Source organism: Plectropomus leopardus, chromosome 10, assembly GCF_008729295.1.
Source record: "Plectropomus leopardus isolate mb chromosome 10, YSFRI_Pleo_2.0, whole genome shotgun sequence".
Taxonomy (NCBI): Eukaryota; Metazoa; Chordata; class Actinopteri; order Perciformes; family Serranidae; genus Plectropomus; species Plectropomus leopardus.
In genome coordinates, this window is record NC_056472.1 from 1,441,833 (window position 1) to 1,463,846 (window position 22,014).

At 38.7% G+C, this 22,014-nt stretch overlaps 1 protein-coding gene across 1 annotated transcript; it reads right to left on the reverse strand.

Moving 5' to 3' along the window:
- Positions 1–686: 686 nt before the first annotated feature.
- crfb1 (cytokine receptor family member b1) lies at positions 687–18,089 on the reverse strand. The gene is made up of 8 exons (XM_042495346.1): positions 17,962–18,089; positions 16,993–17,083; positions 16,701–16,821; positions 11,210–11,373; positions 8,503–8,699; positions 5,584–5,740; positions 3,914–4,044; positions 687–1,897 (listed from the first exon to the last, which is right to left on the reverse strand). The coding sequence occupies exons 2-8, from the start codon at positions 17,042–17,044 to the stop codon at positions 1,142–1,144; spliced, it is 1,578 nt and encodes a 525-aa protein (XP_042351280.1). The 5' UTR covers positions 17,045–17,083; positions 17,962–18,089; the 3' UTR covers positions 687–1,141.
- Positions 18,090–22,014: the final 3,925 nt, after the last annotated feature.

The window sequence follows — 22,014 nt, forward strand, 5'->3', positions numbered from 1 at the left end:
CCCCTGTGAAAGTCCGGTTTGTTGGACCCATCCACTGCCCCTCCCACCCTCCTTATAGGCACCGTTGCATTCCTTATGCTGCATTCATGTGATGTCTAAAGGTTGTAGTTTCCGAGTTGGGAAGTTGTTTTTCCAGCTTGGTTGTGTTCATGTCCTTTGAGTTCGTAAAGTGGGAACAACATGGAAGCCACAAAGAAGATAGGTTGCATTTTCTAAGAGCATTTAAACAAGAGGTTGATAGCTGTTTCCAGTTTCTTCATATTTTTGTTATTTTTAAAAAAATATATTTTATATATTACATATTATATTTTTATATTTAATCTAGGTCACTCTGCATGGACAGCAGTTAACATTAATACCATAATACACTTTACATGTGATCAAAAATGGATATTTAATATGTGAAATAATAAAAAAGTTTCTTACCATTGACTGTACACTAACTTTTGCCCACCATGTTTATGCATTTATCACGCCAGTTTGGCAACTCATGTTATAAAATAATATTGTTATCTATGTTAGTATTCTGGTCTCATGCTTTCAAGTTCAATGTTTGCTTGCTTGCTGCAGCTAATAGATGCAGATACTAAAATGTGCAACTTAAAGTAAATGATAGCTCCTCGGAACAAATGAATAAAATATACAATTTTTTAACATCAACTGTTGACACTGTTTCCATGCTTTCTGCTATTTGTGCTGCGCTGAAATGTCACACAAGTGTCACAACTCGGCAACTCTAGTATCATCAAAATTTCCCAATTTACGCTACCAGTAGCGTTTCAATATGACACCATCCTGTAGTGCATGATGCTGACGGGACAGCTTACATCCAGCCATGCTCTCACATGACGCTGCCCATCCATGCATCAGGCTGCCGCGGCAAGTGCCGTGCGGCCATCTGCTGGCGTGCAACAACACCACAGCTGGTTCTGTCCTCGCTAATGCCTTCCAGAAGCGTATCATGCAGACACGAAAGCTGGCTTTTGACTTGGGATCTTAAGCCAACAGTGCTGACAAAGTGGCTGTATTTAAGAGTGAAGTTGAATGAAACAAGCTGACACATCATGAGTGTGCCATGTATCCTGAGAATTCTTTCTCCTCATCCTCCTCCTCTTGTGCCTCTTCATACTGTGTCTCAGCATCAGTTTTTGAGATAACCAGAGAAAGTGTCCTCATGTCTGCCTTCGTAGCCAGTCACAGCAGAGTCTTGTGGCGGTGGCATTAGTGCCACAGCTGTCTGCTGATCTGACTCATATTGTGAATCTGTGAGTCTCACACTCTGTTTGGAGTCTGCAGGCAGCAGAGGCTCCAGACCAGATAGTTTTAAAGAGCCTGTGTGAGAATCTCTTGTATTCTGCTCCTCTTCCTCCTCTTCTTCCTCACTTACAGTCAGTGCAGCAAGGGTGACTGAGAACAGATTGATGTTTCCTGAGCTGTTACACACTTCCTCTTCCTCCTCTTTCTCCTCCTCCTGCACCTCACCTGTGACATGTCCCTGGACTTCAGTTTGACCCCCCTCAGACATGATAAAAACCTTCGCTCCTTCAGTTTTAGCATCTTCTTGATCACACTCCCAATGTGTGACCTCAGGTTCAAACTCTGTGTCCGCTACCTCTGCCTCCACTGTCCCAGAGTTCCCTGATGCAGCCTCTTTACTGGTTCCCGACACATCAACAGAGCCCTGGCAGGAACTGTCAGCCGAGGAAAGCTCTGCGCCTCTTTCCATGTATGCGTTTTCCCCTTCCTCCCCTTCATCCTCCTCATCAGAGTTAGCGCCCCCAGTGGCAGGTTGAGGAAGATTGTTGTGCCTCCTTGGTTTGTCTGTCTCCATGCTTAAGTAGATTTTGCTGGGGATCATCCTTTCTGGTGTCAGGATGTAGCCTTGGCTCAGAGCCTCCTGGAGTGGAACAGAGGGTACAAAGAGTCAGAGATAGAGGGAGGAAAAGTTGGGGAAGATGACGGTGAGGCTGTGTGATAAACTGATATTAAAGATGCACCATCGATGCTAAGTAAAGCAGGGTAGTGATACTAAAATACAACCCATGTACCAAATCTGGCCCCTGATAGGGTGCCGGGTAGCCCTTACCATTTTCTATTCACAATAAAAATAAAGCGATTCACACTGGGAATTGTTTTTGTACTTTTAGTATACATACATATACATATGTACAAAGTCCATAAAGCATCATCAAAATAGCTCGCTTATCCAAAAAGTGCCAGTGGAGGATCCCCCACACCCCCACAGAGGTCCTAGCTAAGCACCTAATGTCCTAAAATCCTAGAAATGTGCTAAAATCCTAGCAACTTCCTATAATCTGAGTAACTTCTTAAAATATTTGAAATGTCCTTAAATCCTAGAAGCGTCCTTAAATCCTAGAAACATATATGGGGTTGCTGTGACCGGCCCCTGGCGTCCTGTCATTTTGCAGAAGTGGCCCCAAAGCATGTTAAGTATTCCTGCAGTAGGTTAAAATCTATTCAACCAAATCAGATGATGATGCTGCAAGTGATTTAAGGCACGTGACTCAGTGTGAAATTTTAAGCTCCAATTTCTCCTAAACAGCAGTGAGTGAGTGCTTCACCTACAGAAAACTGGACTGTCAATCTGTATACTCTCAGTGTATGAAGGAGGCTTGCAACAGAATCAAAATTTTTGCGGTAAAGTAAGTGTCCCAGAAAATATTATGGTTTCATGGTATACACTTTTATGCAACTATTATGGAGTGTCCCAATAATGAGTTCTACAATCTGGAAATGAGTTAGCATTTCACCACCTCTGCTTCCCTTGTCTCTATGTCAGTGGGTTTTTGGTTAGAAGCCTGAAATAAGGTCTGTGGTTCACACAAGACTTTCATGTTTTGTTCTTTGACATAAAATATGTCAGCATATATCCCACTGTGAACTTTAAAGCCTTTATTCGGTTTAAAAAAAGGCATTTGCTAACAAGTGGCTACATGAGACTTCACATCATCATCATCACGTTGCACCACGCTGAACACGCCAAACTTGCTAAATGCGCCTTTAGAGCCTTGTTGTGGTGGTGACATTTTAATGCATACAACTATTGTGTATTTCTTTTCAAGCCTTACAATAGCTTTTTACTTCTGGAGATTGCATTTAGGCTTAAAAAATCCTGAAAGTGGTGTTCATTTGTGAAGACTATCTTGCTGAATAAAACCTACAGTAATCCAAAATCAAATGGAAAATTCCCAAAGGCTTTTTAAAGGCTTCAGTGTAGGCCTACAGAAAACCATCAACCCGGGGGCACTCTCTGACCCTGACAAGAATACTGTTGCTGAACAGATGCTTTGTGTATTGAAAATTGAAAACATATCAATTTTAGGTAGGTAGTCGTTGAGGACAGGTAATGCACAGGTGAGATTCTTTATGTGGTTGCAGTAATTTTCTCAATACTGTAAATAACCAAATGTACATGGTATGATAATTGTCAATTTTCATTCCACTGTGTAGTTTACTGCCGTAACACTGGTATGAAAAGTTGCACACAGATACTTCTCTACAATCTAACAAGCACTTTGTTTGAAGGTGACTGAATTCAGAGTACAGTTATAGTTCTATTTCACCAACATTGCACCAGTTCCCTTCCTGTCACCTGATTTTGAACCGTTTACAGCATTTCAACCAGAAGTAAATTGGTTTCGAACCTGTGAAGCTGGTTCTCATCTGGAACTGAAAATTAGCAGGTTTTTCTTCACCTGAAGTATGAACCTTGACAACATCAGTGGCCATGTCATATTTAATCGGTTGGAAAGAGAGGATGGAGAACGCAAAAATGGAAAAGTGAAAAATCTTCAGATAAAAAAGGGCATGCAGTGCTCTTATTAGTCGATAGATTTTTGGGTAAAAACAAAGATAGATAGATAAATAGATAGATAGATAGATAGATTCTTACAATTAGCACTTCAGGCAGAGTTTCCCTCAGTTTACAGAGGAATCCAGTGTAGTGGAGGCAAAACATGGAGGTCATCAGGGTGCCGAAAGCAAAAATCAGAAGAGCAGCAACAGCACCTAAAACAACAGGGTCTGAAGGGACACACACACACAAGCACACACACACACACACACACACACAGACACACGCAGACACGCACAGACACGCACAGACACACACACACACACACACACACACACACACACACACACACACACACAGAGTCAAAAACTGTTCAGTCCAGAAGTGTTGGAGTCCTGCTGGGTCTATTTACTTCTCTGGACCATATGACAGTGTGTGTGTGTGTGTGTGTGTGTGTGTGTGTGTGTGTGTGTGTGTGTGTGTGTGTGTGTGTGTGTGTGTGAGTGTGTGAGTGACCTATAAGGCTTTATCTCTGCAGCTGACTATGTGTCTGCTGAATAGGATGTGTGGTCCACTTGATTAGGTCCACCTGCTGAGTCATTGCTCAGCCCCACCCCTTGCTTTCCGTCTCATAATGCCTCCAGCCTTGGCTATTGCTGGCTTGGGGGCATAAAAAGTGTGCTATAGGGAACGCACAACTGTAACTTATCAGATGTAGATAAACTTTAGAAATAAAAAAGATATACAACATGCAAAACACTGGAGCACATTTAATTTTGCTTGTGGAATTGCCGGTCTGTTTAACTCCAGATGGTTCATATATGGATCATTGTGCTACCAGATGAAACCATGCTGTATTACAAATGGAAACAGTGAGACTGTCACATTTTTAACACGTGCAGAAACATCAAGTCAGCTTTAAAAGAGACATCATCTACCCTTTGCTGTGCATTAGAGCTGTCGTTAACATATCTGAAACTAGCACATCCTTGATAATAATACAGTAAATAATACAGTATTATCAAAGATGGAAAACACTCTGCAGGATTACCAAACTGTCAGGGCAACAAATACGATCTACCGCAGTTGTCACAGTCCGTAACAGGCCCACATATAATGCACGATAATAAATTCTTTCTCATCCAAACATGTATCTAAATGTGTCACAGATGTGTCAGGTGAGCCCACTACCTTAAAAACTCAAGTTCAGAATCTCAAGAATAACACTGTCACTACATCATAAACATCAGCTCTGAACTTTATTAAACTGCCTGTGTTTTAGTGCATGCAAACTTATTGTTAACCCCTAACTGCATCTTTTAATATTTTATTAAGGTTTTCATTATGACTCTTGTATTTAATCTCTGCTTCTGTCTGTTGCTGTTTCTTGTTGCTGCTCTGCAGGTCTGCATGCTTAGTGTGTGTTGTAGTTTCATGCTGCGTGCATGGCTATTTGTGTTGAAATGCTATATGTTGTTGCAGTGTTATTGTTTTGTGCTGGTGTTCTGCTGTTTCTTGTTGCTTCACATGGCTTGTGTTCTGTCTTGGGAGTTTCTGTTTGTTGTAGCTGTTGCTGTCTTCATGGTGTCCTGCTGCCGTTGTAAAGTGGATTTTATCATGTTACAGGCTTCAAAACATCTTGCCAAAGAATTACAGTAGTAAATCAGCCCGATGGCTAACATTGGCACATTTACAGAAATGCTGATTAATGTGTGTTTTCCTTATAAATAAAATTAAAGTAAATGAAATGAAATAAAAGTTCAGCTCACTTTTGCTTGAATCCACAATGCTTGTGAAGGTGCATTTCCAAGGAGATGGCACAGTGTGTTTGTTCACGTTAATCTCGATGTGCACCTGTACGCAGAACTTCATACCAGTCTGTAGGTTGCTCAAAGTATAACTCTTGTCTTCTGTAATGACGCACTTCTGCAGGTTAAATGTAGAGAGAAATAATTTGGTCAATGATTTCTATTTAAGCCTCACTTATGAACCAAGCACACCATACATAACTGCTTGATTTGGTGACAATATTGGATTTAACTCTTTGAAACAAGAGCAACGCCAAGATTTGGCTAGATTTCTTTCAAAAACATGAGAAGATAGCAATGAGCGGCGAAAGAAGAAATGAGCCAAAAATGAGCACATACACAAAAAAAATCTGTAAGAAGTACATAAAAATGACCAGAAATATAGTTTAAAAAAACATAAAAACAAAAAATAGGGTTAAGATAAAAACAACTGAGCAATGCCCTAAAAAGTGCTTTAAAAATGATTATTTTGTTACATTTTGTAACATTTTCAATATATATTAATTATGATACCATCTGCAACTCAGACACACTCCCCTCATTTAAAAATGAACTCAAAACCCACCTTTTCAAAAAAGCTTATACCTGTCTCCCACTGCCTCCCCAAATCTAAACTGTCATATCCTCTGAATTCTGCTTTTGTATTCTGTTCTTGTATTTGTACTTGCTCTGTTCATGTAAGTGTTTTTATATTTTGCAATTTCTTTTTCCATCTGTATTTGTTTTTCTTTTTGCATTTCATGTTCAAGTGTGTTTGAGTACCTAGAAAAGTGCTATATAAGTCCTGTCTATTACTATTATTATTTATTGTTTGACATATTTTCTTAGCCTTAAAAAAAAAAAAAAAACTAAATCTACTAATTACTTGCAGTTTGTGGAACATTTCTTACCAAATTACTTATTGCTTTTCCTCCCCATGTTTTTGAGAGAAATCATACCAATTTGCTCAGAGTTCAAAGGTTCAAATACTTGTGCTGTGGAAGACATCTAAAAGGAGCACGGGGAAACTTATGTTACTCCAGGTTTCAAAAGGTTAAACCTTGGTGTTACCCAAGGCAATCATTTTATCATTACAAGCAGTGAGAAAACATCTGTGGTGTCGAGATATGAGCTGTTATGTGACCAAATAATGGACTCATGAACATGAAGGGTTAACATGTAACATACTTAACCCTAATATAAAGGTGCATTTCGTGATTCTAATCCAACACACTTTTTGTTAAATTCAGCAAATATCTCATCACTGTCCACTGTCTGTTCTTTGTATGTTCTGAAAAACAATCCAGTGTTCATACGCCACCCTGGCCTCACCCACAAAAAAAATGCAGCTGCTTCATGATGGTAATGACATGTAAATAACGTCAGAGCTCGTGAGGGAGCACCGATGGGAGGAATGTGTTTGAGATCAAATACCAATCTGGCTGTATTCCATTCAGGTGTTCAAGCGCTTTGGTATACTACATGCTTACTCATTGACATGGCTTACTGGGACCCCTAATGGAATGAAGCCACTGTGAATTAGGGCTGTTAACCAATCAAAATTGACCTGTAGCTATTCCCTGCTCTCAAACGCCATGAGCAAAACAATGCACTCGGCATCCTGCTGGTAGACTTCCATAGAGAAGCATCAGAAATTTAGACTTTTTTTAAGAAGATAAACAATCAAGGATGTCTACATTTGATCTAAGATAAGACGACATGATGGCAGCAAAATTTGCTGCAAAGTCTCAAGAATAAATAACCTCATATATGATGTCAACAACATTGTGTATAATGTCACCTTGCAGCAAACTTTGACAAGTAATGTTATCTAATAGCTGCTAACGTCATGGCCAACTTCAGCTTCGTAACATTAGCTCATCATGTCATCTGCTATGAAATAAAGAGCTTCTGTCCCCAAAAGTGATGTACAACTTCTTTGGATATGTCTTTTACACTGACAGCTGCCACCGTTAGTATAGGCAGTGTGCACATTGCTTGTCTGAGTGAGCTAAGGGGTGGGGCTTAGCGGTGGGTCAATTATGTCAGTCGACTCAAATTCGGCCGTGAAATACATTCAATATTTTTTTTTTAAGTTTTAAGTTTGAACAGACTCAGCGTGACAGCCAGTGCCATTGATGTAATACAGTAAAGAAGCTAACTGTGCTAACAACAGATAAGAAATGCAAAACATTTTTTGCCAACACTAGATATCAAACAAAAGCCAGAGACTGTGTTGTATTAAGTTGCTGTGAGCTGTAAATTCACCACTTCTACGCAGAAGAGAGAAGATAATGTTGTCTTGGAGCCTAACAGTGCAGCCTTTCTTCCTCTGTGCCTCTGTCTGCATGTCTGCAGCTCCCTATATCAAAGGGTAGCTCAAAGAAGTGCTCACTCTGGGGACCAAAATGTCTCCAGAAGCACACGACACAGCACACTAAAAAAAACCCCAAAAAACAACAAAAAAAAACCCTGCTGGACTTAAAACAGTCTGTTAACTGGAGGTCTCCAACTGATGATTCGAACACACAACTTTCAGGGGGTGGTTCTACTGTGAAAGACCAGTGCTTTTCCTGCTTTGATAAGTCAAAATGTCTGCTGTGAGAAGGATCTGTTAGTAAGTAAATATCACCTTAGATTTGCAGTTATCAGGAGAACAATCATACTGACAGGCAATGCAAAACAAACACGAACACATATGATTTTTAGGTGAATCAAATTTGAAGTGAGTTGATATATAGTAATATCTTATGTGCTCAAATTCATTGCTTCCATCTTCTGAGGTTTAATGTGACCAATGAGACAATCTTCCTCAGGGGAAGCGTTGTTCTGGAACATCACCATAAACAGTTTAGAATCAGAAATCAGTGCTTTGCCACAGATGAGACATAGATGTCTTACCGCTGTCTTTGTGTCACTGTCTTTGCCGATGTCTTTGTCGGTGTCTTTAATCTTCTTCCAATAGATTATGAATTTAACATCGTAAATTTTCTCGATATCGATGATTTTTGATCTCTTCTCAGCTTCAGGGAGTGAAATGTTGATTTGGATGCAGTTGCCACATCCAGCCAGTGAGACCCCTGGAGGACCTATTTTGGCTTATCACAAGAAGAAAACACATTCTTTTTAAATTCAGGCAACTTGTGCGTCATTAGAAACACTTGTGTCAAAAAGGGTGGCAGTGAAGGTGTGATGTGAAGGTAAATCTGTCACTGTCACATTTTGTTTTTATTCATAAACCAGATTTTCCACCTCAGCCAGGCCTAACTGATTTATTTTCCAAATTTGCGAGATTTCTTCAAATTTTTAATTTGCTAATTTTATATGTTCATAAAAACAGGTTGGTGGAAACAACTGATCTGGATACTGACTGATCATTTCAGCACTAGTTAAAGATATGCTATGCAGGAATTGGTGGTAACAGTTAGCAAACACAACATTCAAAGTCGGCCCCTGCTCCCTGCACTATGTACGTAAAATGAAAGCTACTATTGTAGGCACATTACATTTGCTGTAGTGCAAAGGTGAAGTAAAAGCAAACCCTATATTGACCCTCATTTTGACATGAGCATTGTCCACCTGACATTTCACCTTGCTTTGTGTGCATTTGTTTGTGCAGTATGATGCATGCTGCCATTACCTGGCTGCCACCTTTTTACAAAGCCCAGACCTCACCTTTACACTGGTTTTGGATGTGCATTACTCACCTACAAATTTCTCAAACACAGCAAAATAACAAGAAAAGAAGATAATCCAGGGGTTGAGTGTCTGGAGATAACTATACCTCCACACACTGAGAGTGGCTCATGGTGGTGATTGGGAGGGATTTCTTTTGTGTAATTCCATAATGTTTTTTTAGAAAAATCCTGCATAGTATGCCTTTAACAGTTAGCTTTGCGAAAGAGTTGCTCCTTAACTAAAGGTAAAGTTTTTTTTGCAAAATTCCTGAAAACAACTTGTTCACTAAACTTCCTTGAACTAACTACAATATTATTATACGCTGCCGCTGTCACTACTTTCTCTGATACACTATATTACCAAAAGTATTCGCTCACCTGCCTTTACTCATACTATGAACTGAAGTGCCATCCCATTCCTAACCCATAGAGTTCAATATGATGTCGGTCCACCTTTTGCAGCTATTACAGCTTCAACTCTTCTGGGAAGACTGTCCACAAGGTTGAGGAGAGTGTTTATAGGAATTTTTGACCATTCTTCCAAAAGCACATTGGTGAGGTCACACACTGATGTTGGTCGAGAAGGCCTGGCTCTCAGTCTCCGCTCTAATTCATCCCAAAGGTGTTCTATCAGGTTCAGGTCAGGACTCTGTGCAGGCCAGTCAAGTTCATCCACACCAGACTCTGTCATCCATGTCTTTATGGACCTTGCTTTGTGCACTGGTGCACAGTCATGTTGAAAGAGGAAGGGGCCCGCTCCAAACTGTTCCCACAAGGTTGGGAGCATGGAATTGTCCAAAATGTTTTGGTATCCTGAAGCATTCAAAGTTCCTTTCACTGGAACTAAGGGGCCAAGCCCAGCTCCTGAAAAACAACCCCACACCATAATTCCTCCTCCACCAAATTTCACAGTCGGCACAATGCAGTCTGAAATGTACCGTTCTCCTGGCAACCTCCAAACCCAGACTCGTCCATCAGATTGCCAGATGGAAAAGCGTGATTCATCACTCCAGAGAACGCGTCTCCACTGCTCTAGAGGCCAGTGGCGGCGTGCTTTACACCATTGCATCCGACGCTTTGCATTGCACTTGGTGATGTGTGGCTTGGCTGCAGCTGCTCGGCCATGGAAACCCATTCCATGAAGCTCTCTGCGTACTGTACTTGGGTTAATCTGAAGGTCACATCAAGTTTGTAGCTCTGTAGCAATTGACTGTGCAGAAAGTCGGCGACCTCTTTGCACTATGCGCTTCAGCATCCGCTGACCCCTCTCCGTCACTTTACGTGGCCTACCACTTCGTGGCTGAGTTGCTGTTGTTCCCAAACGCTTCCATTTTGTTATAATAGAGCTGACAGTTGACTGTGGAATATTTAGGAGCAAGGAAATTTCACGACTGGATTTGTTGCACAGGTGGCATCCTATGACAGTTCCACGCTGGAATTCACTGGGCTCCTGAGAGCGGCCCATTCTTTCACAAATGTCTTGTTTCACAGTCTGCATGCCTGAGTGCTTGATTTTATACACCTGTGGCCAGGCCAAGTGATTAGGACACCTGATTCTGATCATTTGAATGGGTGAGCGAATACTTTTGGTAATATAGTGTAGAATCAATAAGACTCAGTCGTATCTGTGAGCAACAAATCATAATATGTCATTTATTAAATCCAGGCAACAAATGGTAAATGGACTGCATTTGTATAGCGCTTTTCTAGTCATCTGACCACTCAGCACTTTCACACTAGGTCACATTCACACACTAGTGGCCAAGACTACCGTATATAGTGCCACCTGATACTCAGTAACCATTCACACACACTCAGACGCAAATGCAGAGCATCAAGAGAAATTTGGGGTTCAGTAGGACCCGCTCTACCTCTGAGCCACAACCACCCCAAACAAGGATGCAATTCAAAATGGGCTCATGTTGACTTACTGTCTTCAAAAGGAGTGAAGAAGAGTTTGCTGGACTCTGGAGACCAGGTTTGGTTGTAGAACGCCTGGACAGTCAGGCCATACTCCACTTGGTAGCGTGGAAGCTTCAGTATATAAAATGTCTCTGTTGAGTACGGTAGCTGTTTTTGTTTTTTCTTGTTCACTCTGCAAAAAGAGAAGCAGAGAACAAACATTTTATTTCAGGTTTACAGTGTGCTCGGTATGGCAGCAATATTGCTCTTGTTCAGCTAGCTAACTAGCTAGCTAGCTGGTTATAAAAGCATAATATGTCACTCAATAGTACAGTATGATTATGAGCCAATATTGCCTTATCACAGCTATATCAGTAATCCACAAGGAATTGTAGGACAGTAATTCCAGTGTTTGAGGTCTTTTTGGAAAAGTTTTTGCACCCGAAAGCACAGAAAAGGTTACTATTCAGCTGTCTAATGTCCCATCTTTATCACATCTCTTTAAAGGGATACTTTGCCAATTTTCAACCAGCTTTGTATCAAAACAATAATGGTGGCATGTGTACATTAACTATGGCAAATTTCCCCACATCCTACTAGCACCCAGATCTCCCTCATTTGCCAGTGAAATCTGCTTCTTTAGCTGATACCCAAACTACAGATTGTACTTTCTAATTTTTTTTCACAAAGAGTATAGAAAGTGGACTGAGAGAAAGAGAGGTGCCCCTCTGTCTGTGTTTCTGTCAATCTCAAGTGTTAAAACTAGGCAGTGCTGATCAAACATGAAACATTATTGTGTTACTACATTGTTTATTTTTCACCTAAAATGTTTTCGGAAACACATTTTGTTGCCCTGTTTTGTTTTTGGTCAAAAAGTCGACTTCCTTCATTGTCATATTCCTACAAAACAACACAGTCTCCCCCACACAGACTGTACAAGAAGACACAATGTGCCACTTTACATTTCTGTGAACCAACTGATGAATGTGCTCAGCTAAAGGTTATTATATTTTTATGAGCAAACATTTAGCTCAACAGGAAAATCTCCCCAATTTCTACTGAATTTCAAGCAAATGTGCAGTTAAATCAAACTGCAACAATATTCCCTGGGATTGTTTTGATTTCCTACAGCCATAAATGTGTCCCATCAGAGAAATTTGGAAGATGCTACTGTATAATGATGATAGATACTTTATCAATCCTTCACAGGAAATTCTATTTATTATTACATTCACAGCCAAGCCACACACAACCACCCATAACATAAAAGCACATTCGTAATTTTCCACAGGGAAAATAAAAACTCTCAAAAATAAATACTAAATAATAAATACTAAAAATACTCTATTCTAAAAACAAATCCTAATGATAAAAATGATTGTGCAGTGAATACAAGTGCAAGAATAAAAGTGCAGTAATTAGTATAACATTCTACAAAAAGAAATCTTAAGGGATAATTCTGGGGCTATCCTTTGGAGTTCTATAGTTTAATTATTGTCAAGAAATCCCAAGAAAAAACATGATACACAAACAACTGCTGCCTTTCCTACTATTCATTCTTTGACTGACTGAACTGAAATCTTTCAAGCTGTACTAATCAATATGAATATAATCACATAAAGTCCGGGTAAAGTGATAATTAAAATGTGTTCTGAGTTTGTCACATCACAGAAACGTGTTATCAAACGCCTGACCAAATTTAAATTACAAAAGAAATTGCCAAGTATGTAAAAGAAGGTCTCAAAATCATGAAAGAATGCACATTATTCTCTGATAAGAAATGCTGGGGGCGTGTCTGCTGGAGAAGTGGAGGCCACGCCCAATTGCGGGACTATGCTAATGATGCTTCTTGTTTTTGTACTGCTACATTGTCATGGGCGCGGTTATGCTGAGTATAGCTCCACTGCATCATCGAGCAGGTTCGCCCAAAATGATGGGTGGTGAAAAATGGTAAAAAAACTGTCAACCGTGCAACTCCACAATTCAGTACTATATAGTAAAGGGTCTTTGTAACATGTTTTCAACAGTTTCCAACATTTAGAATGCGTTTTGAAACAAATCTCTGAATTCACTATATTAATATTCTTTAATATAGTAAACAAGCTGTGCTAAGATAAGATTGGCAGTGTGCAAAAATTTGTTTTGCAAACACTAGATATCAAACAAAAGCCAGACTGTCATATTAAATTGCTGTGAGCTGTAAATTCACCACTTTGAAACACAAGTAAGAAAAGATAAGAGATAATCTCCTCTCAGAGCCTTACAGTGCTATCACTCACTGTGCCGCTGCATCATGTCTGCTGCAGCCTGGAGCCTACCAAAGAGCAGTGGAAAAGACTGACCGGTCTCCAACTGATGATTCAAATATTTGACATGTAAGGGGAACCCCTATGAAATTCCATACTAACATACTATTTACGACTCTAACAATATCTGAGATTTTTTAATAAATCCAAAACCTTAGTTTAAACCAACAGTACGCCAATTGTGTAATATTTGTGGTGACATATTACAGTATGGAAACACTGGACAACACGATAGCATATATCCCACAATGCAATGTGGTAATGACAACAACATACATGAGAGACAATGGCAGACAGCCTAACATGGACAAATGTACTGTTGAACATGGAACATTTCATAGCCAGATTTTTTTTTCTGAGCAGTTGGGTTAGGGTTAGGACGGGGCTGGTACAAAACACTCCTAAAAGGAGACTTAATATTAGATGGCTAAAAACAGAACTGCTGGATGTGCAAAAGGATTTGTTGACAAGAAGAAAAACAGAAAAATGTGAGCAGAGTAATACTTCACAGTTTAGTAAGATAGTGAAGAGAGTACCTGATTGTCAAAAAATATTCTCATATTACCACCAGTAACAAGTCAAATCCAGTAGTGAAATAAATCGTGTGTATTCAGTTCTGTAAATACAATCAGATGAAATGTGAACCTTCACAATGACTGTCAAAACCAGAGATTAGATCATATGAAACTGAAAAGCACACATACAAACACTTAGATCCAGTCACAATAGCTTTTTCTAAGAGCACTTGAATCATCAGTTCCTTTAAAACTACCAGCCAGCCTCTCTGTGGTCATAGCGGCACTGCATGCACACAACATGCCACACTACAAGCCTAATGGATGGAAACAAATAATGCCGAGTCCCAGTCAAAGACAGCAGCGGTTATAGGCACAAAAAGTTTCCCACAGTCAGAGATTCCATCAAAGAAGACACTAAAGGAAGCCATAGACTGTCAGATAGACCATGCGCTGAGTGAAAACGTGACCAAATTAAAGGTCGCGGTTGTTCAGAGATGATAAAACCTGAAAAGACTGACACAACATGACAAATTCACGCTGATGTAAATCAAATATAGCCTAAAATGATTCTTCAGATTTTATTTTTGGTAATATATTTTTTTACATAAGCTATTTTTTCGTATATATATGAAGAAATACATAATCCAGATATTTATGTAATGACAGCAGTTGCACAGCTCTAATGTCTATAAGGCTGCAAAATGACACCAAAATTCTGACTTTAAATTCAAGCCAGTACCTTGTATATACTTTTTTGAAAAATTTTAGTTTTATTTGGCTTAATCAAACATAGATTTAGCATAATTACAACTAGGGATGCACAATAATATCAGCACGTTATCAGTATTGGCAGATAATGGCTTTAAAACCGATTGCCTTGAAAAGGTAAGTAAATATAACTATTAGACTTAATTTATGTTTAATTTATATCTAATTATTTAGTTTACTTAAAATGTAGTTATATTTACTTAATTTTGTGGAGTTGTTGGAACTTAAAAGTGACAAGTTGAAATGAATCAGTCTTTTGAAGTTTGAGCAACTTCATTAAACCATGTTTACTGTGTATTTTTTTGAACATTTTAAGAAAACTGAACTGACAGATCTCCAAACTTCATCACTGGCTAAATCCTCTTTGACATGATCAAGTTAAGTCAGACTAACTTGGTTTACTGAAGTTATTAACGCTTAGAAAGAACAAGGTCATTTTACTTGTCATTTTAAGTTGCAACAACTTCACAAAATTAAGTAAATACAGCTAAATTTGAAGTAATCTTAACAATTAGATATAAAGTAAAAATATATTAAGAATACTAACTATATTTACTTTTTCAAGGCATTGGTTTCCAAGATTAGATCAACATGTCAGATTTTACAGTGTGGGGAAAATAGTTTGGTTCAAGCCAATTTGCTCAGATTTCAAAGGGTTAAAGTAGATTTTTGTTTTGGCCTGTCAATTTCTACATTTTGAAAAGCACTGTATTTTATGTCTGCATCTGCCACTAGTGGGCTATCGTGATATGAGTACGTGTAATATGTTAGTCCACTACACGCAAGACTTGATGTTCTCTGCAATGAGGTGGAAAAATGTGTGTATATTTTTGGTATATGCAATCGGTCAGCATGAGTCCGAAAATATTGCCATGTCAGAGACTGGCAATAACCCCAAATCATTCATCTTTAATTGCAACATAACAAAAAAATGTTAAGCTTTCAAAACAAAGGATGTAGCAATGTGTAAGTCACCACTGAGTTCCCAGTAGAGGTTTCAAGTTCTAAATATAAACCACAACGTCCCTGTGTTCACTGCGGACCTTTGTCTTACATTAGCCCCATCTCACTTTTGTTTCATTTCCTCACTCTCTGCTGTCTCTATAGTAAAAACATAACATTTACAACAACAGAAGCTGTCCCTAGAATGTGTCCTGAGGACATGTTTTAAATCTAATCTTAACTTCTTCTTTCTTCAAAGGAAAAATATGATTTATTACATCTTGGGTTTTGACAAAACAATCTCTACTCAGGGTCCACTTTTCTGTTTGTTCTAAAGCTGTCCACTCTATACACAGAGAAGTTTGGTCAGTTGCCATGGAAATCTTGGTGACAGAACTTTCCATTATTCTGAACACTTTTAAGACTTCTTGCAAAGTTGTTAGTTATTTTATTTTTTCATTTATGTTTTTCTTTTTTCTTTTTGTCAAGTAAGTTTCTTGTACCTTTTAACTCATTTAAAAGTTTTGGTCCGTGTCTTGTTAAGTTGCTTATTTCTTTCTCCCCATGTTTTCGAAATAAATCAAATCAAATTGCCTGATTTTCAAAAGGTTTTGAAATGTTATTTTTTAAAATATTTATTGTTATTTTATTGCTTTCTCTGAAAATAATTATAGAGACATGTTTCAAAAACAAATGAGCAAAATTGTACACACAAGCAACTGTGCAAGAACTTTAGAAATATGTTGAAATATATGAAAAAACTGTCTGAATGTCTTAATTTGTAGTGTAGTCTTGTTTGTGAGTGAAATTTGGTCACTTATTTGACCAGACATTCCATGCAAAATTGCTGAGGTAAATACTGCAGCACGAGTGAGTCAGATCAGATCTGTAGAAAACAGTCTAATGGGACCAAAAAAGAAAATGGCATCACTCCTTATGTGGCAGGAAATGAAAGCAGCCAACAAGATGGCAGACAGAGAAATTACCTCCTGATGATCTTGTACTGCGTTCCTGGTGGGGTGCCGGGCCCCGGATCCCAGCGCAGGACATGGTGGAAGTTGACAGAGCTGATATTGAGGTTAACTGGAGCAGGAAGGGAAGTGAGCACTGTGGAAAAACACGTGATACAATTTGACTAGATACACAGACACACCTGGCAGGGCACTTCCATGAGTCAATCACAGGGAGTGGGTGTGTTGAGGAGAATGGTATCTGAGGTATTTAACAGACGTCGATGTAAAATATAATGATTCTCTGGAGGCAACTTGGTTTACTCACCAGGATCAAGAAGTAATAGGAGATGGAGAAGAAGATGCAAACAAATCATCATTTTGTGCTCATATAGCTCCAGGTAGAGACTGCATGGTTACTGCCAAAAAAACACAACACAACAGTATTCCTTATATTCTGTAGGAATGAGGCATTCAGATAGAAGCTTCTGCATAATGTAGCCCACATTTATTTCCTTGAAAGTATAACCACATATGCCACAGTATTAAAGTCGCCTGTTGCCTTTTTACACATACTTCTACTTAAAAAAATGGTCACAAGTTTCAATAATGTCACCCCCCCAAACAACAACCTGTTTTCATACGTGTAAGGCTAATTATAACAGATACTTATCATACTAAAAATACCAATACTACTACTACTACTACTACTACTACTACTAAGAATAATAATAATAATACTTATTGTGTACCATAATACCTTGAAACTGTGACGTTTTCTGAGATGGTTATCATACTGTCAAATTCTCATGCTGTTACAATTCTAACCACAATCCCCCTTAATGATATTTTCTCATATTTTAATAATTACAAAATAGACTTTATCCACTTTTTCAGCTTTAAAAAGACCTTTTAAAACTACTACTAGGCTATATTGATATGCTAACTGTACTGAGTTTGAGCTAATATATCATAACTTAATAACTGGCTCCGTCAATTTTCTAATAGAGCTGACCCATTTTTTTAGGCTGTCATAACTGACCTACGAACAGTGTACTTTATCTAATGTTAGGTAATTCTGACTGAAATGCAAAAACATTGTGTATTTAACCGATATAAACTGCAGATATTAGTGCTTTTGTGACGACGCTGGCAGCTAGTTGCTCATATTAAGAGTTTCTCTGTAATATGTTAGCCTGTTAGTGAGGCTCCACTTCAGTGGACGCACACTGATACTTGTTAGCTGACAAACAAACAAACACTCCTGTAGTGAAATGTCAAGTGTGTAGAGACTTACCAGCAGCACACAGCGCCTGTCAGTCCTTTCAATGTCCGAGAAGCAAAAGCGAAAAGTAGTCCGGAGCTGGTGGTTTCGCTCTGCGCTGTCAAAGACACCGAAGTCTGCCAACTTCACCCTGACTACGAGCTAAAGACATGGCGCTACTATTTCCTGTCACACCTTCAAAGTAAAAGTCTAACTGCCGGATACCTGTTGCATCATTTAAGTGAAAAGAAAATATGGAAGCGATATGGTTACAGTAAGCAATATCACACGAGAGGGAGTGATGTTGTGCTCGTATATCATCACGGCTGTGATTATCTCCTACGACCGAATCACAGCCGTGATGATATACAAGCACAACATCACTCCCTCTCGTGTGATATTGCTTTTCTACAACAGTTCTACAAGCGTCTTTTAATTGTTAATAGTAACAAACGGCAACAAATTATGATTTGTTTGTTTATTTAATCATATTTATTTAATGTTTTTTTTTTGGCTCCTCAGAGCCCTTTAAGAGAGTGTTTATTCTAATGCACTAGCTCTGCTGACACAAATAGTTCCGCAACCGCTGGACTTGACATCTGTTACCCAGCAACACATAAACATTTTCCTACACACTGCTAATCTGTGTTAGCTAGTCTTATAATACATCCATGTCGTCAACATTCTGGCCACCAGCTGAGTCCTGTTAAGGAAAGTAAAGCCCATGCTTTAACGTCACTATGTCAAGAGTAGTGCACTAGAATAAACAAAAGGGTTCTGGTCAAGATGTAGAAATGTTGCCATTATCGCGATATGCATTTTTTTAATAATATAAAAAATATACCGGTATTATCATGAACGGTACGATATGGCACAACCCTAGTTAGCTCCGTCTTCATGTTATGCACAGACCAGCTGCTTAGTATCATGAACATTTATGTCTGTGTTTTCAGTGAAATCAGAGTCTGTTAACAGACACTTTGGCGGCCTGTGAGATTCACATGAGTTAGTTTGATCAGACAGTTCGTCTCCAGTGTGTGTCCACTCACTGCCATGATCTCCATCACCTTGTCTCGTCCATTTTGTTGGCTGGTCAACTGTTTAACAGAAATGGTATGTGAGGCTACTGTCATATTCAGAATCATTAAAAGTACCAGTTACACTAAGAATTTGCTATTATTTTTAATGTTGTCCACAAGAATTGTGGTCTTACAGAAATTAACATTATTACCACTGAGCATATCTTTGCTGGAAATTCTGATATTCTAAAAGAACCTTATAGTAACAGACACATCAGAGATGCTTTTGACTGCATCACACCTCCAGCAAACTTCTGGTCTTCTGTCATTAAAGCGTGCTCAATTGTAAACAAATATTGTAATAATTATTAAGTGAAAACATATCCTTCTGAATTTTACATCAAATTTACCCAGCTAAAGATGTGTTGAAAACATTTATGCCAAATATAGGCCTCCACATGCCTTCTGTAATTTAAATAGATAAACAATATTTAATTTGTTTGTTTTTTCTTCACTGTGATCATTAAAGTTTACGCAAAGGCAAAACTTTATGAACAGGAAAATGTGCGCAAACATACAGATTAATGTATTTAATGTGATGTTGGAATGGTCTTTGACACTTCTGGCATGTTATTTTTACACGACAGTAGTTGTATTCCTCTTTGTTATGAATTAGGGTTTTTTTAGGGGTAATAAATAAATTTACTATGAGTGTTCATTCATTTCACATTGTGTCAATCTTTGATTGCTTTAATTTTGTTTTTTATAGCTTTCCTGATTATTCTGTCTAGCACTTCTACTGATTGTGTTTCATCATGTTTTTCTCATAGAGATAAATATTTCATGTTGGCCCATCTATTTGATCTGATCTTATTATCCTGTCTTGACTTGTCAGGTCAGCATTATTTAAAAAATGACACCTAAGGCAATAAATTTCCCAAATGTTGTCACTATATTGGGGATTTTGGGTTACAGTTGGAGTAGTGCTGATGTGATGACAGTCATTTCACTTCCCAGACGTCATTAGGTGGTTTCCAGGCTGATCAGTGTATTTTGCTCTTTTAGGCTGTCAGTTCAGACAGAGCCACCAGAGGGCGATGCGTGAAAAGGTAAAAACTCTCTAAGCTTCCTGCACAGCCATTACATAATACTGACTCAGTGCCTATGGAAATATCAAGTCCCTGGAATATTCTCACCAGGACTTAGTCTGGTCCTGGGGGATAAGTGTACATGCTGATGTGTCTCCCCTCTTCTCTTGTTTGACATGCTGTAATATATATTTAAATTACCTCTCAAACTTGGGATTTCTCATTCTCATGTGCGGCTTCTGTATGACACTCCTGTTGACTGGAGGAGTAAAAATGTGCAGAGATGAAGGGATTGACAATCATCAGTCCACATATACAAGCATGTTCTGCAGTGTCTTGGAGGAATTGTCAGGGATGAATGCCTCACAAGTTAGTTGTTCAGATCTGGATATGCAACAATGAAAATAAGTTTTTTGATCTGGTACACCTCAGGCAACCAATAAATCTATCGCCTGAGGAGATAAGGCTCGCAGAATCAGTGACTTGTTTTAAATCAATCCTTACAACTCACTTTTACAGACTTGCTTCGATGTGATGTCACCTTTATTTATTTTAAATCTCTCTTCCTGTATTCATTTTGCTGCTTTCTCTATTTATCTGTTCCTTATTCTTCTGATGTCCTGTTCCCACCATCTATCCTTTTATCCCCACTGATATGACGTTGTCCTCTTATAGTATTTCTTTTATTAATTTTATTGTATTGTATTGCTTTTATTCTTATATTTTCTAAAAGTTTATTCATATAGCACTTTAACTGCCTTGCAAGATTTGCCTGTTTTATCACTTTTATTTACTTTATTCTTGTTGACCTTTTGTGTCTGCAATACACTAAATTCACAAAGATAATATACAGTTCTATTCTCTATGACTGTTTTTGCAAAAAAACAAACAAACAAACAAACAAAAAAAGACAGAACAGCCAGTCACATTGCAGCCCTGTACACATTGTGGGATTCAACAAAACAAAAATGGAGAAAAGCTAAAATAATGAAAGGAGAATCTTACCTCCACTGTGATGTAAAGATGTTGAGCAGATGATTTTAACACATTACAGTCACAAAACCAGTTTTCAAAAACTCTTTTATTATCTCAGACTATACAGAAGGAGAAAGTTTGTGGACAAATAAAAATCCACATCGTCTTTTCATTAGAAACATATAAGCTCCAGAAATTTGCTTAAATAAGTCAAATTATATACAAATCAAACCTGCCGAGCTATTTCCAAATAAACAATCTGTTCTTTAAACAGTATGTGATTCACCCATGAGCATGGTAAAAGTTGTAAAAATGCAGATCTGCGTGTGTACAAATCATCTGAGGGCATATAGCCGTGGGTTTCACACGGTCATAACAACTCTGTGTTTTAGATTTGAAGAATTCTATTCCCTGATGCAGGACTTAAGGTGCTGTAATGAAGTTTAAGAGAGGAGAAAGGGAAGAAAAGGAAGTGGAGGCTCTAGCACAAGAGAGTGATGTCAAACCCAAAAAACCCAGTGATCTCATTTTCACCCATTTTGTGGTGGAATGTTCCAGACGTTTTAAGACTGTGTGATGTGAACTGATGGGAGCATTAGCACAAAGCCTCATGGCCTGTTCGAGACATCCTGTCTGAGAACCATTAAAAGGTGGCTGGTGGAGGTGTGTGGTCACCCCGTTCACCAGATGGGAGTGACGAAAGGCAGATTTCTGGCTGCACAAAATGCTCCATGAGAGCACCAATGCTATGGGTGGATGAACTCCCAGTCTGTTCCTGAGCTGAGTACTGGGTGTGAATGTTGGTTTAACGGAAATCCAAAGGTGTGTAGACGGCTGTACCAACTCTCTTAAACATACAATTCCTCTGGTTGTATTGTCTAAACCAGATGGCACATGTAGCAGTTACACAGAAATGAAAATCAGCCGGTTGCATAATGAAATCTGTTTCCACTCAACAAAGAAAGAGCCACAGTTAAGACTTGATTCAGAAAAGGGGTATGGGT